Below are 26,433 nucleotides of genomic sequence, written 5' to 3' on the forward strand. Positions count from 1 at the left end.
TAAACATTAAAAACTATCTTTACATGTAATTGGAAAAAATAAAATATTAAGTGGAAAAAAATTTTAATTTAAAAAATGTAAAAAACAAACAAACCCAACACTTTAATTTCATCAGATTCCTCCAATCATTCCCCCTGCCTTACAAAGCAGGATCTAGAAAGGACATTTACTATTCCTATAATAATGTGTAAATGAAAAAAAAACAATAAAATGAAGTTGTTGTTTGGTCTTTGTATAACTCTTCATGACCCTATATGGCATTTTCTCGGCAAAGATACTAGACTGGTTTACCATTTCCTTCTCCACTTCATTTTACAGATGAGAAAACTGAGGCAAACAGGGTTAAGTGACTTGCTCAGGGTCATGTAGTTAGTAAGTGTCCGAAGCCAGATTTGAACTCAGGAAGATGAGTCTTCTGGACTCCAAGCCTGGCATTCTATCCACTGCCATCTAGCTGGCTCGTAATAATGTAAATGAAAATAACAATAAAATGAAGTGGAATCTTCCTCCTCCAAGAGGCGGGGAAATGTATATCCATTGTTTTGCTGAATTAGTATGAGACTATGTATGCGGAATATTGCATACATTTTCACTGGGTGAATCGTTTTGGTTATTTTTTTCTTCTAACTAGGGGAAATGGGAAGGGGCGGAAAGGTGAATTCCTAAAAGTGACTATGATTTTATAATCAATGAATACCAACCAGTAAAACTTTTCAAATAAACTCTACCTCTCTTTCTTAGGCTAAAATCAGATCCCATTCCATCTCCTTTGATAGCCTTTTTTCCTCCCTTTCTTTGAATTTCTATCCATTTATTATTTATTGAATTCTTGAATTTATTGAATTATTTATTATTTATTGAATTCCTATCCATTTAATTGGTACTGTTAGCCCTTGATTAAACGTGCTAATGTTCTCTAAGTATCCTGAGTCAATCCTATCTTTTTAACTAGGTACTTAACTCTTTGAGGGCAGGCTTAACACCTTATACTTTCCTATTCTCCATAATGTGTAGGTGTCTAAGCATTTAGTAGGTGGGTAGGTGCTAATCTGACTGTGAGATGTCTTCTCCCTGCTACAAATGCCTTTTTCTCTTTCCAGATGGTCCAGTCACTGGGTTTCGCTATATATCGAGCTCTGGACTGGGGGCTTGACGAGAGTGAAGAGCGGGAGCTTAGTCCCCAGTTAGAGCAGCTCATCGATCTAATGGCCAACAGTGATTCTGAAGACAGCAGCTGTGGAGCTGCTGACGAGGGTTACGGTGGGCAAGAGGAAGAAGAAGAGTCCAGTGAAGGCCCCCAGCGATCTGTACGCACATTTTCCCAAGTCATGAAGCTGTGTTCTTCCCGCCTGACAGACTCCAGAGAGGCCCAACCTCACTATCAGGCTGTGTGCCGGGCCCTTTTTGTGGAGACTGTTGAGCTGATGGCCTTTCTCACCAAGATCCGGGAGGCCAAGGAGGTAGGTTGGATATAATAGAGGAAATGCTCTCATTCATTTGACCAGCTTTTATTGTTTACTATGATGGGATAGAGGCCTTGGTCTATGTTCTAGTTTGGGAAGCAAAAGAATGATTCTGTAGCAAATTCATGGAAGTGGAGAAAGACCCTTGGGGGTAAAGAAGGTTGATCACTAAATAGCTGAGTGACCTTGACCAACTTATTCAGCCTCTATAGGCCTCAGTTCCCTCATCTTTAAAATGAGGGAGTTGGAAAGAGTCCCTCTGTTACTTACTTCTCTGATTCTAATATACAGTATAGACCAAAGGGATGAAGAGATGTCATTTCCCAGGCCCTGAGGACTCATGAAAGAAACTAATGGAAAGGATACTGGGCTTGAATATCTGTTCCAAACCTTGGCTCCACAATTGATTTGGTTACCTTGTAACTTTGGGAGAAGCTTCTAACTCGTTTAGACCCCAATTTTGTTCTGAGAGACAGCCTGGCATAGTGGATGGGGCATTAGACAAGGAGTCATGAAGACCTGAATTCAAATCCCTCTTCAATTCAATAAATATTTATTAAGTCCCTGCTACATGGCAGGCACTGTGCTAAGTCTTTTGACTCCAAAAACAGGCCTCTTTCTACTCTACCATATACGTTTTTATTGAACTAAGAGAAGGGAAAATGCTAATGGAATTGAGAATGTTCTTAACTCATAATAACCCCGTTGCATAGATGAGACAATTGAAGCAGAGGGATGCTAAGCATGAACTTGGAGCTTTTGAAAAGGGAGTTTTGTGTTTGCTGTTTCCGGTCATTACCTTGATTCTTTCGTGGCTAGTACACCTTGATATTTTCATAGAGAAATCATTAGATTAAGCTCCTTGAGTTCAAGGACTATCTTTCGCCTCTTTTGTATCTCCAGTGTTTAGCACAGTGCCTGGCACATAGTAGATATTTAATAGTATATACTGAGTTGAATTGAATTGGAAAGAACAATAGATTTGGAATCTGGAGATCTAAGTTAGAATCCTGACTCTGCCGTTTACTTTTCTTTGTGACCTTGGGCAAGTTCATTCACCTTCTGGGTCTGTTTCCTGACTATGAAATTGGTTGGACTAGACTAGGTCTCTTCCAGTTCTAAATCAATGATCCTAAATGGCAACTAAAAGGAAGCCCAGGCCAGATTCTCTCATCTCTTCTGGCTCTAAGGAGTAATCTACAAGATTGGTTATTCTTTGGCTAATGGGACAGGGAATCCCAAGGTAGGGCTGTTCAAAAAAAGAACTATCACCAAGTTGGAGCCTCTTATCATAAACATCATATCCAGGTAGTTTTGTTCAGAGACATTCTGTTGTTCCAGATCTGCCCAATGTCACTTATGTGCTATGCTACCCGTCTGGCTAATTATTAGTTTCTCTCAGCATCTCAGCACTTGGTTCCAGAAGAGATAGGCACATTTCAAATACTTCCTGTGATTAGGGGATGGTCAGAGTCCTTCATTCTCGTTTAGCACTCTCATCCCCAGCGATGTGCTTAAGGTTGAGTTGGCATTTAAGTCTCTAACCTACCTTTCAAATCTTAATTTCACACTCTTCCCTTTCACCTAAACTATGCTCTAGTCCAGAGGTGTCACACACTAGCCCACAGGCCTGTAGCACTCCTTAGGGCAGACTGAAATGTCATAGGGAAATATCCAACAAAATAAACAAATACAATAAAACACAGATAATATTACATTTTAAAACTAAATTAATATGCGACCTGCAGGGATCCTTATATACAGATTAGCAATGCCCTTTCTATTTGATTTTGAAACCGGTGCTTTAGACCACTTGGCCCATTCAAATTCTCTAATCTTAACCACTATTTTGGAACATTCACACTTAAGGCCTCCTCCTCCCCACCCCATGCCTGTACTCCCTTCACATTTGAACTCATTGAAATATATCCTTTGCCTCACCACCCAAGTTAGGGCCTCACCCCACCATGAAATCTTTCCTGATGTCCTTTTCTCTCCTAAAGGTAAAAAGTAAGCCCTTCATCCTCAAATTCCACATAGTACCTATCCCATTTATCACACACTTATCATACTTCTATATGCCTTCCCTTCTGCACACTAGCCTGCCCCCATTAGATTTGTAAGCTCCTCAGGGGCAGGGATCTTATTTAATTTTTGTATTCCTAGCACTGAGCATAGTACCTCATAGGTGCTATATAAGAGCTATAATGTATTAAAAAAGAAGTTCCAGCTCTGCCAACTGTATGACCTTGGAGGAGCTTCTTTTCCCTCTCTAGATCTCATTTTTTCTTCTCTATAAAATGAGGGGATTGGCCCTTCCCGACTCTATTCCAAATTCAACTGGCTTAGTAAGTAACCTAGAGCATAGGTGAATAGAAGATAGAGAGGTCTCTGAAGTAGCTGATCTCTACTAAGCTTTTCTTAGGCAGCTGAGTCTCCTCCAGCTGGGACAGTCACCTTCAGCACTATAAACTGGCACTGTTTTCAGGTTTAATCCTCCAGCTAGAAAGAGATGGAAAGAAATGGTCTTCCTTATATGCTGTTGGCACAGAGTGTGTTTCAACTAAATTCTATTTAAAAACAATTATTAAAAACCCACACTGCGCCCACCACCACCAAAATTCAAAACCGAGTACTCCTAATTCCAATGATCAGGCTCCAATGAAGAAATAGGAAAATCTACTTTCTCTTTGTTTGTAAAGGTGGGAGATTATGGGTGTGGAATGTCAGACTTGGTTGATATATTGATTAGTTTTGCTTACGTGAATTTTCCCCCCTCTTTTTTTATTCTTTGTTATTAGAGATGCTCTCTGGGTGCCATATATTGTTTATCTTTTCATATTTTTATTCCCAGCACTTAGCCCAGTACCTGGCACATTGTAGGTGCCTGATAAATTTTTATTGACTTTTTATTGGGTATATTGGAAAGTGAAAGTGATGTAACAACAGAAGATACCAATTTAAAGGTTTAAAAGAAAACAAATTTGTAAAAAGCTAACACACTCTTATTGCTCAGGAAAATGACAAGAGATGTCAAATCATCCTGACCCAGCTCGAGGATTGGGAGATTTAAGAGACAGAAGAGCTTGTTTTATGCTTGAGAATCAAGTCTAAACCAAGTCGTGGTTAAAAGGTGCTCCAAGTCTAAGGGATAGAGGCCTCACTCTCCCATTTTTCCTGGGCTAAGGGGGAGAGTGGGGGAAGAAAATGTGGCTCTTCTAACATCCCCAGCTATGTAGGGGGTTGGGGTAGGGATTAACTCAGTGGTTTCTGTCCATGTTCCCAGCTCAGATGCTCAGCAACAAAACCTACTGATTCTCAATTGGGAAGGTAATGCCACACCTTCTCAGGTTCTCCCCACAATGCCGTTAGTGTTTCCCAATGCCCTAAGCACCAGTCTGGGTTCTTCTATTCCCAGAATCTGCTCAGTAATGTGTTCTTGGCATCTTGGGTCTTATTTGTTAGATAACACCCACCTAGGTCCCTTAGGTAATTATTCATTAGTGAAGAAAACTCTAAGCTCTTGAGGGGCTGCTTGTAAGATGATGCCCAAACTTTATAGAGCCATAGGTTGATTTTTTTTTTTTTACTTTCTTTCTTTTTTCATTGTAAGCTGTGGAATTTTTAAAAGCCCAGTGGTCTTCACCTCCAGGGGTCAGGCTTATTATTATGGAACCTGGAGAAACTTAACCCTCCAAGTTGCCATGGTGATCCTTGTCCTGTGTAGTACCTAGCCTGATGCCCCACTTTTGGTACTTTCCTGGCCTGGTACTACTAGCCAGTGTGTGTTTGGCAGCCTCTCTGTGCTCCTTGGCAGAGCATTGGATAGAATCTCTTAAAATCCTGAGTTACGATGTGAGCCAACCCTACTACTGCCTTCCCCAGTAGGAGTGATCACCATTCTCTTAGATGGGAGGTCCTCAGGAGAAAAGGGGGAGACAGTGATGACCCCTTCTTACCCAGATGTCTTCCCTAGCCCCAAAGTTATTGGTCTCAGGTTGAAATGTCCTCTTGTCCCTTTAGTATCAGCACATATCATGGGACTGTTGGGAGGCCAGTGGCTAGCATGGTGAGGAAAACTTTTCTAATACTTGCTTACAGTTAGGAGTAAGGAAGGTCCCGGCCCATGCTCTGCCACCAACTGAATGTGTTAATGTGTTAACTCAAGTGTTAATTTTCTCCATGTCTCTTTCCTCTGCCTAACAACAAGGATAAACTCCTTTTGTTCCCTTCTTCCTTCCTACTGGGACTAGTTTTATAACACCCTGCCATGTAATTGTATGTGATTGCAGATGTTGCTCAAACTTCGGGAAGATGAACCCCAGGCAGAGAAGCCACAAGCTGACCTTGACAACCTTCGGCACAAAGACTGGGTAAGGGACAGCTATTTTCTCTCCCCATCACCCTTACTCAGGGCACAGAGAACTCTGGTTCAATCCTCACTTTATTTTTTCTTTCCTTGGAATAAGAATGACAGCTAGCATTTAAAAAGTGCTTAAAGGTTTGCGAGAACTTGATATGTGTTTATCTTATTTGGTCTTCACCACAACCGTATGAGGTAGGTGTATTATTTTCCCCCATTTTATAGATGAGGAAGGTGAGGCAGAGAAAGCTTAAGTGACTTGCTCCAGCATCCCACAGCTGGGAAGTATCTGGGGTAGGGTTCCAAATCCAATTTTAGCGTTCTGCCACCTGGCTTTCTCTCCTCTTATTTCCAGCATTTTGTGATAGGAAGGTTCAAGTGAAGTATTATGGAATCAGTGGAGAGGGTGGGTGCCTGAATTCTGGTCTAGAGACCTATGTCAGAATCCTGCCTCAGAATCTGACCAGCTGTGTAATGTTGGGCAAGTCCTTTCACAGCCGCGGATTTAATTTGTAAAATCAGGATGAGCCCATTTATACTAATTGCCTCATAAGGTTCCTGTGAAGAAAACACTTTGCAAACCTCAAAGCTCCAAGTAAATGTGAGTTAATGAAGGTGACCAAAGTGGTCCCAGGCCTGAAGTTCATACTATATATTAGGATGAGCTGAAGGGACCAAAGATCTTTCACTTGAAACAGGCTAGGGGAAGGATAGAAAAAGGTACCCCTTGGAAGGGCTGTTGCATGGAAGAGGGATGGCGCCATTCTGGTTGGCCCCAAAAGCAATGGGCAGAAGTGGCAAGGAGGCCAATTTACACTTGATAGAAGGAAAAACTTCCAAACAGCCAGGACTACTCAGAAGCAGAAGGAGCTGCTACCAGAGTGTGTCCCCCCTCCCTGGAAGTCCTCAAGTCAAGGCTGGAGGGACACTGGTCAGATGCTGGGTGGACATGACTTTTTTTAGACATGGGTTGGAGTAGATGGCCCAGGAGGTTCCTTTCAGCTCCAAAATCTTATGCTATGATAGGGATGACCAGTGGCCACTTGAGTGGGAACAATATTTTGTTCTCTCTATGGGTTCCAGGCCAGGCTCTGGGTGCAGCTGATGCGGGAGTTGCGTCACGGTGTGAAACTCAAGAAGGTCCAAGAGAAGCAGTTTAACCCCCTGCCCACGGAATACCAGCTGACCCCCTTTGAGATGTTGATGCAGGATATCCGGGCTCGAAACTACAAACTACGAAAGGTCATGGTGAGTCCCTGGGACTCTGGGCCTGCTAGTGGCTAGGCCAGGGAAAGAGAAGGTTACTTCTTGGGGCTTTCCTGAGCCATATCACTCTCAGAAAGCCTTGGCCTTGGGTAGGTAAGGGGAGAAAAGGTAATTCACCTCTCTGAATGTTGGTCATTCCCAGTCTGCTTTGGGCCTCTGTTTCCTCATCTGCAAAATGGGGATAGATCAAGAATATCCTCCATTTCATTGATATTCCTAATACTAGGACACCATTGGATCTTCACTATTGACTCGTCTCCCATGTACTCTGCTCCTTCCTTTGTCCAGGTTGACGGTGACATCCCGCCTAGGGTGAAGAAAGATGCCCATGAACTCATTCTGGACTTTATCCGTTCCCGGCCCCCACTAAAGCAGGTAACCAGCCTTGGGGATCCTACTGTACTTGGCTATGCCCATTTTCAAAAGCTAGAAGTGAGCCAAAAAGTTTCAAGAGGTTTCTTAATTTCAGAGTGTTTCCCATCCTTGGGACTTGTGCTTGGCCACAGAAAATCTTCCTGTCCTATTAGGTCAGGCCCTGCTGTCTGGTCTAGCCTGAAACCCCTGGAATTCATTTCCTAGGGTAGTTGACAGACCCTGAGGCTTGTTTTTCTCCCTAATGCTAATATGGAAAGCTGCTTTACTTTTGTTTCCTACTCTGGGAGTAAATAAGGCAATTGGCTGCCCCTCTACTCTACACTGGATTGGAGGGAGAGGAAAACAACACTTTTCCAAGATCTTTTCCATGGTAGAACCTATCAATATCCCTCCAGGATGGGGACCAGACTCAGTTGGCTGCTATTGAAAAATATCCTAGGAATCTGTAGGAATCTGGGTCTGTGGAGATGCTGTAGGCAGCTCAGTGGGTAGAACGCTGGGCCTGGAGTCAGGTAGACAATCAGAACTCAAATCTGGCCTCAAACACTATCTGTGGGACTCTGGGCAGGTCACTTTAGCCTCTGTTTGCCTCAGTTTCCTCGGCTATAAAATAGGGATGATAATAGCACCTACTTCCTAGAGAAGATAAAATGAGATGACATTTATTGGACAGCTTCCCAAACCTTAAAGTGCTATCTAAATATTAACCATTATTGTCATCATCAACGTCATGTCACCCTCATCAGTGTGGTGTTGTAGAAAGAGGATTGAACTCCTCATTAAGAGATCTTGGTTGGAATTTAATGACAATACTTCTGTTCTATCTGGGTGACTGTGGGCTGACCCAACTGAACCTGGTTTGTCTCATAGTGAAGGAGGGATAATACCTGCACTACCTACAACACAGGTTTGTTGTGGGGAAAACCTTACTGCTCTATCTCAATAGGAATTATTATTAGCCCTTTTCCTGGATACACCCAAGTTGGAACTCAGGGAGATTGCTCTAACCACAACACGCTCTCTGCCTTAATGACACTGGATTCTGTTTACTGCCCTGAATGCTCAGATGGATCCATGAATTCATTGCTACAGGTGTTAAGCCTGTTAGAACTCAGACCCATCCATGCCTGCTCATCCAGCGGCCTTTAATCTGTGCTCCCCACATCCTGCCTTCAGAGGCGGGTCCATGCAGCGTTCTAGGAGCTTTTCCTGACATTGCGAAGATGACAGTGGAGCACATGGGTATTACAATATTAATTACACATTTATGGGCAGGCTTTAAGATATCACAAAGTGCTTCATCTGGTTTTTAACGTTTCCCGCCACGACCTCCCCATTATCTCCCGTGTTCTATCTGCACATTTTGCTTGAAACCTCTTAGAATTCTACGTCATGCCTCCTACGTTTTTACTCTCTGCAGGTGTCAGAAAGAAGACTGAGGCCCTTGCCCCAGAAGCAACGAACCCTCCATGAGAAGATCCTGGAGGAGATTAAACAGGAGAGGAAGTTACGTCCTGTGCAGGGCCCACACTGGAACTCTAAAGGTGCAGTATTCTCCCTCAGTGCACATACACATGCACATTTACGCATACACATTTACACACATGCCAATTCCCCATCCCCCTTCAGAACTGGGGATATGTAGACAAAAGATGCCTCATTAGGTTGGTCCCCCCATAGCAGTCTACTCACGCCAGAGATTATCATCATCAAGAAACCATCAAGTGGTATATTGAACCACTAGCAGAGTGGAAAGAGCATTAAACTTTGGGGGGGGGGGTTCCTTTTTTTAAGTCATAGAAACTTTTTTGTTTAAAAAAGTTATATAATTCATCCTCCATTTATTAAGGGCCTCTTAGGTGCCAGGAACATACAGGGATTTTACCAAGACAAAAATGAGGCAATCCTTGTCTCTTATATTCAACTGGAGGGAAATAAAGTGAATAAAAATAGATACAGAGTAAATACAGGGCAGGTTAAGGAACGCTGATGGTTGGGGGAATGAGGAAAAGCCTTTAGGAGTGGATGGCATGTGAGCTGAGCCTTGAAGGGTGCTCAGGGGTCCAAGAGACAGAAGTGACAAAGGAGAGCATCCTGGGTGTGAGGGACAGCCTAGAAAGGCACCAAAGTCCTTGGAACTTGTCAAATGATTCAGCAACAGAAGTGGATGTATTTCATCAATGGAAATAACCCTACACAAAAAGCACCATCATCTTTCTTGCCTCTGTACCGTAAGGACCACAGGGCCTTTCCATCAGCCCTATGGCCTCACCTTCCTATATGTTGTATCCCCTATTAGAATGTGAGCTTGAGAGCCGGGGCTGTCCCTTTTTTCTATTTGTGTCCCCAACACTCAACACTGTGCCTTGCACATATAGTGATTACTTATTAAATGCCTTTTAAAATTCATTCTTTACACAAAGGCATGGGGGTGGGGAGAGATGGGAATGATAAGGATACTTTGGCTAGAATGCAGAGTATTTGAGGAGGAGTAACATAATCAGCCTGGAAACAAAAGATGGATGCAGACTGTGAAGCTCTTTATGTCTTATTCTAAAGGCAACAGAGAAACACTGGAAGCTTCTCGAGCAGGAGAGATGTGATCAAACTTGTGCTTTAGGAAGAATAGTTTAGCAGCTTCGTGGGAATTAGAGAGAGGAGAGGCTGGGGTAGGGAGGCCATTTAAGAGGCTATTGCTAGAGCCCCCAGGGAGAGGGGATAAGGGCCTGAATGAAGGACAAATGTAAGAGATGCTTTGGAGGTAGAATTGACCAGCTTTGGCAGCTGATTAGACATTGTAAGCCTGGTTGTCTGGAAGAGTATTAACCAAAATAGGCACTTGAAGAGGGGTGGATTGAGGGGGAGAGATAATGAGTCCTTTTCTGGCTGTTGAGTTTGAGGTCAGTGGTATATCCAGGGGGGATGTCTAGTAGGCAATTGAAACTTTGGGGAATTCCTTGCCTGGAGCCGATAGTGAAACCTGTGGGAGCTGTGGAAATGGTCAAGAGATCACAGAGAAAGAAAAGAAGGCTCAGGACAGCCCTGGAGCATGCCCACCACATACAGCTGGTGGGGATGTAGATGATGATTCATCAGACCAATCAGAAAGATTGATCAGACAGGTAGGAGGAGAGCCATGAAAGAATAATGTCCTGAAAACCTAGGCTAATCAGTTAATAAACGTTTATTAAGCACCTACTAGGCAGTTGGGTGGTACAGTGGTTAGAGCACCTGTTTATATCTTACATAGGGTGTCACAGTAATGGATAGAGTGTCAAGGCTTGGAGACAGGAAGACTCATCTTCCTGAGTTCAAAACTGGCCTCAGACTAATGTCTGTGACCTTGAGTACATAGTAGGTGCTTGTTGTTCATTCACTTCAGTCTGACAATTCACGAATCCATTTTGAGTTTTCTTGGCAAAGAGACTTAAGTGGTTTGCCATTTCCTTCTCCAGCTCATTTTGTGGATAAGGAAACTGAGGCAAACAGGATTGAGCGAGAGGACCTGGGTTACCTCTGTGAACCTCAGTTATCTCAACTTTAAAATGCTGATAGATAATATTTATGCTGCCCATGTCATAGGATTGTTGCAAGGAAAAAAATTTTGGCAACCTTGAATTACAAGTTGTCATTGCTACTACCTGTTCTACCAAGTTCTTTGCCTCTCTCCATACAATAAGGGGGTTGAACTAGGAAATCCTTAAGTTTGTTGTCTCACTCTTCCATCACTCCATTTGGGGTTTTCTTGGCAAAGATGCTGGAGGCCTGAGCTCTCTTCAAGGCTCAGCTTAAATGCCATCTGTTCCTAAAGATCTTTCCTCATTCCCCCAACCTTCAGGGCTCGTCAACCTGCCCTGTATTTACCTGGTATCTACTTAGATACATTCATGTTATTTCCCTCCAGTCAAATGTGAGAGGCAGCGATTGTCTCATTTTGTCTTTAGAGAATCCTTATGTGTTTGGCACATAAGAGGCCCTTAATAAAAGGATGAATGAATTACATAACTTTAAACATAAAAGTTTCCATGACTTAAATTGAAACCCCTCCGTTTTAATGCTTTTTTTTAACTGTGCTAGTGGTTCAATATGCCACTTGATGGTTTCCTCATGATGATAATCTCTGGAGTGAGTTGATTAATAAGGTCAAATGCTACAGAGAGCTCAAGAAGGATAAAAACAGAGAAAAGGCAGTAGCAAGGTCATTGATATCTCCTGAATGAGTAGTTTAAGTTGAGAGGTGGGGATAAAAGCCATATTGCAAGGAGGTGAAAAGTGAGTGGGAAGTGAGACAATGGAGTGTGTGAGTGTGTGTAAAGCTATTTCAGTGACTGAGCACATGGTAAAATTTTGTTAAGACATATGGCAAAAATATTCTTGTTTTTAGTAACAAAATATATAATCCTCTGAATTTTATCCCCCCCAAACTTCACAATTTGAACATTTACTAGAACAGTTTTATTTTTTAAAAACTCAGTAATGGCATAGTTACAGCACTGATTTGGAGCCAGAGGATCCTGTTTGCCTCAGTTTCCTTATCTGTAAAATGAGCTGAAGAAGGAAATGGGTTTGAATTTTAGCTCTTCTATTTAGTAGACATGTGACCTTAGACAAGTTTTAGTCTTTCTGACTTTCCAGCTTAATCTTAGGAAACAGATAAGCCCAGTTTCACTTCTAAATTCAATTCAACAAATATTTATTGAGGAACTATGGGATGCAGAGCCCTGCTAAACTTTGGGAGATAGAATGTTTGAATAAAACCAGGGAAGAGCTGGAGCAAGAGCCTATTGCTAAGTTTTCAGTGTGGGCATTTACTCCTTGAAAATTGGCAAAATGGCTACAAGTCATGTCTTGATCTTGATCGTCTAGACTTTAGAAAGTGATGGAGAAAAATGCTAACAAGGCACATTAAACTTAAAAAGTATATTATACATTTCAAAGAGCTGGTTGTTAAACGTTTGCCAGCATGCCCCGAATCATAAAATGCTTGTCGCTCCTGTCATGGAGATTATGGTCTAGTAAAGGGTGATGCCACATACACAGATAACTAGAATAGAAATTAAGACTTGGCACCATGGTGCAGAGGTTAACGAGTTCTGGATTTTGACTTGGTTCAAATCCTGGCTTTAACCTGTGAGACCTTGGGGGCATGTAGACCTCAGTTTCCTCTTCTGAAAATAAGGTCAGGCTAGATGACCTCTAATGCTCCTTGCAGTTCTGAATTGATGATCCAAGGAGAAGTACAAATACAGTCTCTATACCTTTCAGCCTCCATAGGCCACAGTTTTAAAACTCTGCACTAAATGAGAAATCAATGGCCCAGTTGGAATTAATGCCAAATTCTTGGTCTCTATGTAACCTTGACAAGTTACTGAACCTCTTGTCAAATGACATAATGGATATTAAGTGCTCTGGAATGGTCCTGCCCAATTTATGCAGCCCTTTAAGTATTTCAATATATTGATATTTATATCAAAATACATGAAGTGCTGGATAGATGAGAAGAAATAGTCACCAGAGAAGGACAAAACATGGCCCTTGACCTCAAAGGGTTTGAAATAAGTGGAGGAGGAGAACCTGAGAGATACAGCATGTTCCTAAATAGAAAACATGTGCATAAATATTAGAATAATAGACATAAATGTACATAGTCACATCCACAAAGGGCTGTCAGGCAACTAGAGTTAACCCATGGTACACTGGAGTCTTAATTAGGGAATGTTTTCTATTTCCCACCTCTGTGATTTTGCATCAGCTGCCTCTGTGCCTAGAAAGCTCTCCCTCCTTATGTTGACTGTAGAATTCCTAGCATCCTTCAAGGCTTGACTTTGGTATCACTTCCTACTCAGATCTTTCCAGAGTCTTCTCCTCCCCCAAAAACATAATTGGATATATTTTGTATTTATTTATTTCTGTCCCTATTTCTTCCTTCCCTCTAGTAGAATGTGAGCTCCTTGGGACTTTTTCATGTTTGGCTCTGTGTCCTCAGGACTTAGCATAGTATCTGGTAATGAATGTTTATTGATCAGAATCAGAAGACTCTTGTGCTATAGTCTGCTCTTAAACAGGAGTCTTATGATAGTTAAGTCTGGACTCACTGAGTTTCTTCTCCTTTTTCTTTCTTTTTTTTTTTTTGGCAGGGGTGGGTGAGAAAGGGGAACTGGATCCCTCCCTATCTTGCCACTCACTACTCTGGTCCCACTGTTGATGGACACCAGAATTTTGTTCAATTTTCCACCTGTTCTCCCCTCCTGGAAGGCCAGTTCACCCCTCTTAAAATAATCTGATGTCCCAGCCTCAGTCTTTGGGTTCCATATGCTGGACAGAGTGAGCCCCTCATCAGCTTTAGACCTGCAGTTGCTCAGAGCTCCTTAGCTCAAGAGATCCACCAGCCTTGGTGTCCTTCTCCAGGGGCAGGGATTAAGTGTGTACACAGCTGAGAGGCTAACTTGGAATTTCCTTATTGATGAGGTTCATTGAAGCCCTCTATACTCAGCCTTCCAAGTGTCAACATGTCCAATAAGTCTACTGGGAGAGGTTCATGTTATCCCCTGTGCTTACTCATCCTCAACCCCCTTCTTGTCTATATCTTTTAAGGTTTTGGCTCCCTGCCCTGCATCCTCAATGCCTGCTCCAGCGATGTGAAGTCTACCTCCTGCATAAACCTGTCCCTCTCAGGTGCTGGGAGCACCTCTCAGCGCCCACCACGGCCACGGGTCCTGTTGAAAGCCCCCACCTTGGCAGAGATGGAAGAGATGAACATTTCTGAGGTCAGAACCAATGGTTGTTTTGCTGAAGAGAGATCAGAGAAAGAGCCGGGAGAGAGTTTTCTGGGGTGAAGTTGGGACTGTAAGAGCCTTCAAATCAGGGTAGGGAACAGACCTGACTGTGAGCTGGGGTCTCTTTGGGTGGCACAGTAGATAGAGCCTTGGAGTCAGAAAGATCCTGATTCAAATCTGGCTTCAGAGCATTAGCTGTGTGACCTTGGGCAAGTCACTTAAACCTCTGTTTGCCTCATTTTCTTCAACTATAAAATAGGGATAAGAGCACTTAGCTCCCGTAGTTGTCAGAACAATGAGATAATATTTGAAAAGTGCTTAGCACAAAATCTGGCACCTACTCAATGCTTAATAAATGCTAGCCACTACTGTCATCATCATTATTATAGCTGATTTGCTGACTACAGGGCTTTTTCTTGAATTCCACTTAAAAAAAATCAGTCACCTTATATGTGCAAGGCCCTGCCTTAGGTGCTGTAGGGGATATAAAAGTAAACAGCACTTACTTAGGCCTTATTTGGAATTCACTTACAATCTGATAAGCTAATTCTGAGTTATTCTTTCAAGGCTTTTCCTTGAGGAGTCCTTAAACCAGGAATCCCTAAAGCAGGAGCAGGGAAGCTATGGCCTGGAAGCCACATGTGGCCTTCTAGGTCCTCAGATGCAGCCCTTTGACTAAATCTGAACCTCACACAATTCCCATTCATTCAAAGTGCTGCACTTGAGGACCTAGAGGGCCACACATGGCCTCGAAGCTGCAGCTTCCCCACCGCTGCCCTAAACCCTCAGGTAGCAGGGAAGGTTTGTTTGGTAAGGCCTTTGTCCTTTTGAGGTTTCGAAGCTCAACCCTTGCAGTGATATGGCCCTAAGCCTGAGGCTGTCATATGTTTTGAGGGCTCAAGACTATAATGAGGCCAGCCAGACAGTAGATTTTGGTATCTTCTCTTGGAATCCAAGAAATCCGAAGCTGCTCTACTGAGAACAAAAAGAGAAGTCCCAGGTTACTAAGCAAGGTATTCCCTCTGGATGGTGATGTCTGCCCAAGCAATTCCTTGTAAAAAGGTCTAGCTAGTGTGTCCCCCAGAGGGTCAGTAAGTCCTGGTGTCCCCACAGGAAGAAGAATCTCCGAGTGGGGAGATGAAGAGGACAAGCAGCTCCCTGTTGCCCCTTAAGCGGGATCGCTCCTTCTCTGAACATGACTTGGCCCAGCTCCAGAGCGAAATGGCCGTGGGTCTCCAGCCGGAATCTGGCCACCTGGGAGAGCAGGAGCTAGAATCCCGACCCCGCTCAGGCAGCATGCACACGTGGAAGACCAACACCACAGACCACGGTAATTCCTCCCTGTCCTTCTGTTCTCACCTGTCTCCGGCTCTTCATTCTTCTCCAAGCCATGGAAGGATCTCTACACAGGTTCCCTTGAACCTTGATTTAGAGCCAGAGTGTGGTGGGAAAAATCCTGGATTTGGCCTCGAGAGAACTGGGGCTGAATCCCAGTCTGAGACTTAACTGTGGGGTCAGGAGTAAGTTAAGTCACCTCAGTTTCCTCACCTGTTAAATGGTGAAAATAATACTTCTACTCCCAACCTCATAAGGCTATTGCAAAGGAAGCGCTTTGTAACCTTCAAAAACTAGAGAAATATGAAGAGTTATTTCCTTTCCTTTAGGGCAAGGTACATGAACAGATTTCAAGGGAGTTTGTGAACTTGGAAAGAGGAGGGAAAAAAATCACCTTTTATTTTCACTGACCTTTAATCGAAATGTAGCACCTCCTTCAGTTAGAAATATTGGTAATCACAAGTATCGTTCCACCAAGGGGCTTCGAAATTTTCACGGGAATCTCTGCCTGAGAGGGTCATAGTCTAAACGAATAACTGAGAAACGAGAATTCTATCCATGTATATCCTGCCAAGCACCACTAGCTTATACTCAAAGCCCCATAGATCTTCCTCCACAAAGCCCCATAGATCTTCCTCCACAGCCTGGACAAGACTGCTCATTTCTCTAGCCTGTCACTGACTGGCTTTCAGCCAGCTGAGGGATAGAATTGGAAGGGGCAGTTCTGACACCTGGAACAAAGCAGCACGAAAGACACCTCAATCAACTATTAAAGACAAATTTAGTTGGGGTGGGGGTGGGGGTGGGACTTAGAAAGAAACCCGAGGACACTGGAGCCTTCCACAACCCCTCTTAATGCCTGGGCCTTCCTTCTGTCAATTATTTCCTATTTATGCTATATATAGCTTGCTTTTGTATACATTCATCTGCCTGCTGTTTCCTCCTTTAGATTATAAGCTCCCTGAAGGCAAGGACTGTCTTTTACCTTTTTCCTATCCCCAGAGCTTAGCACAGTGCCTGGCACATGGTAGGCCCTTAATGTTTATTGATTGATTGGGAGAGACAGAAACCCTGGGACACCTGGAGTCCTTCCCTAGCCTGAGGCAGGAGGGGTTCTGACCTCATATTTGAGCCAAGGTGGGAATTGGGGGTGATTCTTCCTGTTTGTGCTGATCACTACTCTTTTCTTCTTAGGCTCATATCCCCTTAACTACAAGGCCCTTATGGAATCCAGTTCCCCTGCCCACAGCTCCCTTGGCTCCGTAGAGGAAAGATCAGAGAGTAGTTCAGCGTTGGACAGTCACTCTAAACACCTGTGGCTGGTGAGTAGTGGATGCCATTCTGATGGCCCATTGTCATTACATGACCGAGGGCAAAAGTCTCTATTTGTAGCTTAGAGACAACCAAGTAACTCAAAATTCTGAGCTTGAGGTCATTTAGCCTGTGTGCCTCAGTTTCCTCATCTGTAAAATACAGATAATAATAGCACTTGCATTGCAGGGTTGTTATAAGGATTGAATGAGATAAAGAATATTTGTAAGTACTTTACAAACCCTCAAGTGCTATCTATTGTAAATGCTAGTTTTAATTAATTGTTGTTGTTAATAACATAACTGTCATCTCAGTGCTTTGCTTTTATCTTTGAGTACAATCCATTAATGCGGTCCTCAAACATGCCAGCAGTGGAGAACTGCTGGGGTATGGTCTGGGTAGGTGTCATAGTCCTTGCAGTATGAATGCCCAGGAAAGCATATATCACAGAAGGTATCCCTCATCAGGCACCTGCCCCACACAGCCAACCTTACCCTATGGGCAGAGCCTTTGCTGCCATCTGCTGGGAAGATTTGGTTCTGCTGTTTGATTGAGAATGTTAGGTGTGTTTAGATAGCCAATATCCACATTGGAGCTGGTGAGGTGAGGATAGGACATATTAGTGCTGGGCTGGGCTGTGTGATACCTGAATTTTGTTCTAATCCCTGCTGCTTCTGTTCACCTTCCCACCTGGTGATTCTTTTTCTTGTGGGACTTCTATCTAGGTGGACACTTGTTAGCTGTCTGTCAAATGTGTTACTTTGTGGGGATTAAAATTGTCCAACCTACAATAAAAGAGACTGAGGCAGAGCACTGAGCCCATGGCACTTTATTAAAGGGCCCATGGTCCCCTCAGATCTTCCTCATGATCTGAGATGCCCACTTCTTCCAGGACCTTGTATTTATAGAATTTGATACCCAAATATGCAAAAGAGGCATGGTAAAATGCAGAATCTCATTGATTGACAGACCTTGCTCTTGATGGCCAAAAATGACATATTAGCAGGAGGGTCACAGATTGGGTGAAGCATGGAGCATTTCCACTGACTAAGTGGTCATAAGATGGTCGCTTGCTCATGTTGGACAAGAAAGAGAAGTCTGGAGTTACAAAAATAAGTTGGGGGACTTTCCATGTAATTGAATCACCTCAGCCACACTGGGCTTGTGGTCACCATGACAAGGAATAACAAGGGCAGAGGGCCTCTAGTTAACTTCCTTTGATTAAGCAAGTGATCTCACAAGCTCACAGCTCTGGAGCCTAAAATACAGAAGTTACAATCATTATCCATATAGAATCCTATTAAATTGATTAATACTGATTGGAATAGAGCAGGGATCCAAATGAATTATTTCTCACAACTTGCAATAAACTGTCTCAAAACCACTGAGCTAGGAATTAGAAGACTTGAGGTCCACAGCCCTGCCACTGTGTCACAAGACTTGGCAACTGATTAAATAAGTGGGGTGAGGAAAGATGAGGCCCAGGAGACAGTGATACCTAGGTTCTAAAGCTGGGTAACTGAATTGATTGTAATGACCTTGATAGAAATAAGGAAGTTTGAAAGAGGAGTGAGTTTGGGGGGGAACCTAATGAGTTCAATCTTGAACACATTGAGTTTGGGATGCCAGCATTCAGGACATTCAGATCGAAGTGTATACTAGACACTTGGTGATTTGGGACTCAGCTGGGTCCATACATCTGGGAGTCATTAGCATGGAGGTGATCATTAAACCCATGGGAAGTAAGATAAATTGTTGATAGTAAATTTTCATTCCTAATAATGGAAGGTGTCAATCGATGTTGGCTAGTATTAAAGGCAGAAAGGATCTGAGATGGGCTGTAAAGGATTTGTAAGCTTTGAAGAGGCATAGAAGAAAGAGGAGGGCATTTGTGGTAGAGGAAACAGGGTGGGTAGTGGGAACAATAAGACTGACTTGGTTGGAACAAAGTGGTAGCAAGTAAGGATGGGTACAGAGAGCTTTGAATATTGAGATGAACAGTTTGATTCATGATTCAATATATCAAGGATCAATTAATCCTGAGTGCCTGATCACTGTGACATCTACTATTTTGGGTGATATCTTACTCCAGACTCCAAAGGTACATTTTTTTCTACTTCTGCATAAAGGTATTTTGTTATACACTACATTCAGTGGCAGAACAGAATCCTACAGCGGCAGACTTCACCACTTGGTGGTGTAGCATTGGAGCCCCACCTAGTGGTTCCTCATTTCTTAGGCCGCTTTATTTGAGAATGTTACTGGGCTTCCCGAGAACAAGCTTCTTATCTTTGCTCTCCTGGAACAAGCAAGTGAGAAGGAAGGGGGAAAGATGAGGTGGCAAGATCGACTGATGGGGCTATCAGGGCTTCCACCTATTCTATGTGTTCCCTAGGCACTACTAAGGCCAGCTATGCTCACCCTCCCCCCAACTGAGCCTTTTCAGAGCTTCCTTCAATGTCCTTCATCTTCTGTGAGCCTAAATGAGTCTCACCCTGAACTCTTCATCACCTCACAACCTTGTTTCCTCTTTTTTCTTACAACTGAAAAAAATCATCTAATTCCTAGGTATTTGGGCCGGCTCCTAGAGGAAAAGCAAGGGGGAAAGTTCAAGCTCTTTAGTAATAGGGAGCCATTTTAGGTTCTTGGCAGAATGACCCAATAAAATGGTATTTGGAAGGAAGTCTAGCATCATTGTCCAAAATGGATTCAACAGAGAAGAGACCTTGTTTAGTCCTCCTGGAAGATGGAAAACGTATTTTCATGGCAATGGCATTGAACCTACCTTTCCCTTCCCATCCGTAGGAATTCAGCCATCCAGTGGAGAGCCTAGCATTGACTGTGGAGGAGGTGATCAATGTGCGCCGGGTGTTGGTAAAGGCTGAGATGGAGAAGTTCTTGCAGAATAAAGAACTTTATAACAGCCTGAAGAAAGGGAAGGTAAGGTGGTCCTGACCCTCATGGCTTCAGTATCCCTGATATTGCTGAGCAGAACTCAAAGCAGTCTGGAGCTCAGGCTTAAGCCTTTGCTTTTTTGTTTTGACTTGCAGATCTGCTGCTGCTGTAGAACCAAGTTCCCCCTGTTTTCCTGGCCATCTACCTGTCTCTTTTGTAAAAGGTGAGCCTTTAACCACTGATTGGCTTTGGCACTTGGGCCTTGGGAAAGGGGTGTGTGTGTGTGTGTGTGTGTGTGTGTGTGTGTGTGTGTGTGTGTGTTGGGAGGTGGGGAGATACAAGACCATAGATTTAGAGTTGGAAAGGGACCAGAGAGGTCATCTACCTACTTCACAATGCAGCATAGTGGTTGCAGAGAAGGAGTTTTGCAAACCTTAAAGTAGTATGTAAATGTTATTAACATTGTCATCTTCTACAACCTCTGAATTTTATACATGAAGAGACTGAGGCCCAGAGGACTAAATGACTTGACCAGTGTCATCTGTATAATACATTGGATTTCAGCCCAGGATTACTGACTTCAAATTAAGTGATCATTCCACTGTCTCCTGGATCTGGATAGGGCCTTTGAGACTGCCCTTGTTTGCGGGTATGAAATCCCTGCTTCATTAAGATCTTGGGAAAGTCATTTCATTTTATTGTCTGAAAAGAGATACAGAGGCAGAGAAAGAGACAGAGACACTCAGAGAAAGGGACACAAAGACTGAGGAAGCAGCAAAACATGGTGGAAAGATACTCTGTATTTGGAGTCAGACCAGCAGTCCTGGCTTCAAGCCCCAGTTCTGCTGTTTACTACCCTGGAGACCACTGGCAAGTGATTTTTCTTCTTGGGGCCCTCGAACTGCCTCATCTGTGAAATGAGGGGCTTGGAATAAATGACCTCTACTGGCCCTTTCCAGAATGGAATTCATGATCTTCTGGCCTCTGATAGGTTTGGACTTCAGGGACTACTGAATCCTGGTTTCTACCATCTAGGAAATTATTCTCTCCAGCTGAGCTAAGAGCTTAAGACCTAGACTTCTTAGGGTCAGAGAACTCTTCCAGAGTGAGAAGCCTTAGTAATTAGGGGGGAGATATAAAGGTTAAAGGGAAAGCATCTGAGGAAGTAGTCTAAGGACTATCAACAAGGACTGAAGGATATTTTGGAGTGGGAAGAAGTAGAGAGCAGAACCCTGTACAAAGTGTAGCGAAAATAGCAATAAAATGGATACCAGGTTGAAAGTAGGGAGGGGTGAAAGGTGATGAGACGATGTAAGGGAATTGGAAGAAGGGGCTTACTTGACTCCTGTTGCGTGGTACTGTTCTTCTCAAATGCCTTTTCTTTCTGTTTCAGAGCTGTCTGCACCTCCTGTAGCATAAAGGTGAGAGAGACGTACCTGAATCCTGAGCAGGGCTCCCAGACGGTTGGGGGCATCCCCTGGTTATGGTGGCCATGGTCAGTCCACCTGGGCCATGGGAGTAGATTTGCTTCATTCTGGGTGGTCCTACCCCCCAGAGGAGGCTTAGAATCTGAAAGCTGAAAGGGACCTTGAAGTCATCTTGTCCGTATAAGTCCTTTGAAGCAAGACCAAGCCTAAATAATCAAAAGAGGAGAAAAGGAATTTCAAAAAATCACTTGTTGGTCATCAGCTTTAAGAACAATCTATTGAAAGGCTGTTGTCTTGTCTGAAGTGCTGATGGGGGATGGGAAAGCGTTGTGCCATGGTCTGTCTTACTAAAGTATCTTCAGGGGGAGTTTGCTGCAGAATAAATAAACCACATGTGGGGTAGTGGTGGAGATGCCAAACTTGCCGTTGTCATATAGGTAACTGTCAGCTGGATGTGTATATAGACAGGTAAGAATAACATTAAAAAAGTTAGTCATTTGGGGGTGGGGTGTGGTGAAGTATTAACAACCAGAGAAGTTAGGCAAAGCCTCTTCCGAGGAGGTGAAACAAGCTAAGGATGGGAAGAGGAAGCAGAGGTAAAGAGGGAATGGATTGCAGGCCTGGGGGCTGGCCTGTGCAAAAGCAGATGATGGGATGTAGAGTGTTACATCCAGTGAAATTCAGGTAGGTAAGTTTGGCCAGATTATAAAGCAATATGTAATCATTCTGGAAATGGAAATTAGAATCCAATTGAGAAGGGGTTTAAAATGCCAAATCAAGGGATTTTTTTATTTTATCCTAGAGACAATGGAGAGCCGGAGCCATTGTGGAGTCTGGAGAAGGAGAATGCTCTGCTAGGCTTTCTTCATGCCAGTGATGTTGCCCAAAGGTCTAGAAGCTTCCCCAACCTTACTCTCCTTTGTATTTGTGTTACAGATAAAGATGCCTTCTAAGAAGTTTGCACACATTCCCGTTTACACTTTGGGCTTTGAGAGCCCTCAAAAGGCTGTGACTGCCAAAGCCATGCTGACTCGGAGGAGAGATGTCTTCCAGTGAGTTCTTTTTCTTGATCCCCTTGGCGTGGAGATCCAGAAATTAGCCCCAGGGGGCGGGTACGTGAAAAGGTTATTGCTTGATCTCAGTCTGTCACTTTGGAAGTAGAGAAAACCTCAAGGCAGTTATTTCATTTGGGATAGTAGTAGAGAAACATTAATAGTTAATGATGGAAGTCACTCTTGGTGTTAGTAGGAAATCTGGCCAAGCACCACTGAATTCCTACTGTGGAGGAAACATTGCTTAGGCGAACTTTTCTAGACTGAGTCCAAGATGGGATGGGGGAGCCACTTCCTAGATCGGAGGAAATGTCTCTTGTTCCAGACTGTTCTAGCTCTCCTAAACTGACCTCTTCAAGAAATCCACTCAAACTTTCTCTACCCTTCCACTTTTTTACTCACAGGTCCCTGCAGGGGACAAGATGGCGCAGTGTAGAAGAAGAATTTCCTCACATCTATGCCCATGGCTGCATCCTGAAGGATGTCTGCAGTGACTGTACTAGCTTTGTAGTGGATGTGGTCAGTTCCAGCCGGAAGAGTGTGGATGTCCTCAACACCACACCCCGGAGGGGCCGCCAGACTCAGTCCCTCTATATCCCTAACACCAGGACTGCCTGGGACAAGTGATGGACCTTCTGAGCTCCCTTTCACCCCCACAGCCCCACCTTACTCAGACTCTCCATTCTGGTGACTAACAGGCCTGAGCTCCTCAAGCACTCCCTCCAGGCATGATGATGCTGATGATGCTGATGATGAGAGGCATGTCTTTCCAACACTGCCCTGCTTTAATCATCAAGCTTTTGATGGTACTTTCTGAGGCCCAAGTCCATCTCTTGGGTCAAACTGGAATGGAGTCCAGTCATAAGAAACCATGCCCATAGCCTTCCCCCTCAGCACAGCTCCCCCACTTAGCACCACCTCTTGGGTGAATGAATTGCCCTCTGAGTTGTGCATGTACATATATACATATATAGATACATTTATATAATATATTCAGTCTATATATTTATATACATTGTTTACTGGGACCTAAGAGTTCTTTTGGGGTCAGGGCTCACCCAGAGGCACTTGGGGTTCCCAGGTATTTCTGTGGCGAGGCTGACTCTGGGACTCTTCTGAAGGTCCATGAGAAAGGACCTCTGCTGTAGTGGGCAGAAAATTTGGAGGATAGAAGGAGAAATGAATTTTCTTGAGTTCATATTAGGAGGGGAAGATAAATCAGGGATAAGAGCAGAAATTGGACCAAGGATTTCTGACTACAGCAACCTCAGTCAACTGGGTGGCTTTTGGCAAAGATTTGACCCTTTGCTGTTTCCTTATTCTCACCATACGTATGAAGTCAAAGAGGGGAGGAGATGGTTCCTGTTCCCTAGATGAAAGTCCTGGGTAATAAAACTTCATTTCCTTCTGTCCTGGGGTAGATTAACCCTGTCTGCCTCTACTCATTTTGGCTTAGACTTAGACTTTAAAGGATAGAGGACCCTAGTGGAGTGATGGCTTAGTTCCACCAGGAACTCATAGCTCCATTGAGATTCCTTCCCTTGTGAAGCTAAATGAGCAGTCCCTGGTCCCAGTAGTCTAGCAGGTCTTGACTTTTTCAGAGCTATTTTTTGGGGTAGGGGTGGGGAGGTACACTGAGGTGTACACAAAGGATTAAGGGCAGAGGGAAGAGTGGTTAATAGTTGGTTCTAACACACCTTTCTTGTATCTCATCCACTTTCATAAACATCTCTCCTGCTCAGGAGGCTTCCAGAACTTCTCTCCCTGATCAACTTCCCTTTATCTGTTCTGCCTCTAGTAGGGAAGGATGACAGGGCAGCCAAAATGAAAAGATCCTGGGAAGCTGGGACATCCAATCACCCACAGTGCTAAAATTAAATAGAATAGTTCCTTTGTCTCCTCATATCTACACACTCATGGCTCAAAAAATAGAGCCTTATTTATCATCACTAATTTTGCTTCTTTCCCTTCCATTCTGGCTCTTACACGTCTCACACCTTCCTCTCACCCATCTGTCCCTTATTGCCACCAAAAATCTACCCTCCCTCTCCCCTCATCCCTTTACTCTTCAGTGCCATACAGCAGGAGGGATGCACTGATAGTCATTTGGATTCTGTCTGTCAGTCATGGGGGGGGGGGCACATATATAGCAGAAGCAGCATAACTAGCCAGCTTCTTCTACAGGGATCTGGGACAAGTCCTTCTGTGAACTAATACCACAGTAGGAAAGAGTAGACAGCTTGGGAGGCCTAACTCAGTGGTGCACCTGCTGGAGAAGGCGTGGGATGGATTTGTTGGCTGTGGCTGCCTTACCTCTTAGCCTCTTCCCTTTCAATCTGGCCAGCTGGTTCTCCAGAAGAGCTGCAGTGTGCTCCAAGGTCATGCTGTCTTCCAGGCATCCAGTGCCTCTATCTTTTTGACAAAGAAATGGGTATCCACCCTCAATCCAAGTTAGATGGCTTCTGTTAATTTCCAGCCAAGAATACAGAATTTGGTCAGTGTAGCCCCGAAGATTTAGTTGGATGCTTGTGTCTCCATATTTAGCCCCATAGTTCAGCCCCAATGAGGGAAAATTCTCGAGAGCTTCCCAGGGAAGCATTTCTAGGGCCAATCCCAGACCTTGGGATTTATCAGGAGAAACTGAACTGAGGTGCTAATGCTCCACTATTGCACCTGAAGAGTCTGCATTTTAAATCAAGGGGCACTTCCATTTCTCCTTCCTCAGGCCATCACCTACCTGTCTATCCAAAGTACCCCTCCTGCCTCCTCTCCCCCTTCCCCCTGGCCCTCCACTGTGTAAAAGTCACACATGAACATCAGCATCTATGCAGTGCCCAGTGTGGTGAGGGTGCCAGACTCCAGCAGGATCTTCAGTCACAGGTCAGTGCAAAAGGAATGTACAGTAAAGACTGATCTGTTCCCTTGGGATCCTCCCCTCTGTACATATGACTGTTCCCAGTGTAATAAAGTTTTATTTGGCTCAAGCCACACCAACTGCTTCATGAGGATTCATATTCCTGGGCTGTGGATTCAGGGGTTATTGAAAAAACCATGCAACTTCCTTTTCTTTCAGGACATCCTCCAAAGGATGAATTGGGCTGTTAAGCTGCTGCATGTCCTCCATAGGATAGAACTGATCTCCTCCAATAAGCTTTGCCTAGGATATTATTGGCTGGGTTCAATATCGATGGCTGCGCTTTGGAGATCCCGCTACCAAGCCCTTGTCCTTACACCCGGGACACTTTCCATGAACACTTGTACGCAAGCTTTAACATCACATAACTGTTCCCAGCCTTTTCCCCAGCCTCATCTTACAGATTGATTTTTCTAGCTACCAAAGGAGTAAAAATACATTAAAATAGCATTTGGGGGGGCAGCTGGGTGAGGTGGCACAGTGGGTAGAGCATTGGCCCTGGACTCAGGAGGACCTGAAATCTGCCTTCAAATCTGCCTTCAGACACTTATTAGCTGTGTGATCATCAGTGAATCACTTAACCCCAATTGCCTCTAAAAATAAAATAAAATGGTATTTTGGGGGTATTCCTTCATTGTTTGCTATATCCACACACTTTCCACTTTCCCTTCCCACTTCAATGACTTCTATTGGCTTCCTGTTATCTTCAGGACTAAATATAACTCCTTTCTTTTTGGTCTTTAAAGTTCTTCATAAGCTGACCCCTTCCTTCTTATACTTAGAGGCAGCTAGATAGCACCATGATAGAATGCTAGGCTTGGAGTCAGGAAGACCTAAGTTCAAATTTGGCCTCAGACACTTAGTAGCTGTGCAACCTTGGGCATGTCACTTAATCTCTAGGCCTCAGTTTCTTCAACTGTAAAAATAATAGCATCATAATAGTACCTACCTCACAAGGTCACAGAATTGTGAAGATCAAATAAAAATATTTATAAAGTGCTTAGCACAGTGCCGGGTACATTAGGTACTTAATGCTTCTCCACTCCCCCCTCTGCCTTCTACACATTTTAAAATTTAACAAAACTGAATTTGCAGTTTCTAAAACACAATATTCCAGCTCCTGTGGACATGGATCTGCACTGGGGATCTCCCCACGCCCAGAATGTTCTGCCTCCTCATTTCTCTGGCTTCCTTCAACACCAGCTCAAATTACACTTTTAACAAGAGGGCTTTCCATATCCCCTGCAGATTCTAAT

General features: G+C 43.7%; 1 protein-coding gene across 1 annotated transcript in view; it reads left to right on the forward strand.

Moving 5' to 3' along the window:
- Window positions 1–25,251, forward strand: part of SPIRE2 (spire type actin nucleation factor 2) — a 56,229-nt gene extending 30,978 nt beyond the window's left edge. Inside the window, exons 3-15 of the mRNA XM_036750788.1 lie at window positions 1,101–1,460; window positions 5,756–5,836; window positions 6,910–7,074; window positions 7,381–7,467; window positions 8,888–9,011; window positions 14,062–14,234; window positions 15,357–15,573; window positions 16,773–16,900; window positions 19,695–19,829; window positions 19,940–20,007; window positions 21,178–21,205; window positions 22,148–22,263; window positions 22,668–25,251. Of these exons, the coding sequence (XP_036606683.1) occupies window positions 1,101–1,460; window positions 5,756–5,836; window positions 6,910–7,074; window positions 7,381–7,467; window positions 8,888–9,011; window positions 14,062–14,234; window positions 15,357–15,573; window positions 16,773–16,900; window positions 19,695–19,829; window positions 19,940–20,007; window positions 21,178–21,205; window positions 22,148–22,263; window positions 22,668–22,890 (1,905 nt within the window). The 3' untranslated portion in view covers window positions 22,891–25,251. The remainder of the gene's footprint in view (window positions 1–1,100; window positions 1,461–5,755; window positions 5,837–6,909; window positions 7,075–7,380; window positions 7,468–8,887; window positions 9,012–14,061; window positions 14,235–15,356; window positions 15,574–16,772; window positions 16,901–19,694; window positions 19,830–19,939; window positions 20,008–21,177; window positions 21,206–22,147; window positions 22,264–22,667) is intronic.
- The last annotated feature ends 1,182 nt before the right edge of the window (window positions 25,252–26,433 follow it).

The sequence above is a fragment of the Trichosurus vulpecula genome, chromosome 3, assembly GCF_011100635.1.
Source record: "Trichosurus vulpecula isolate mTriVul1 chromosome 3, mTriVul1.pri, whole genome shotgun sequence".
NCBI classification, from domain to species: Eukaryota; Metazoa; Chordata; class Mammalia; order Diprotodontia; family Phalangeridae; genus Trichosurus; species Trichosurus vulpecula.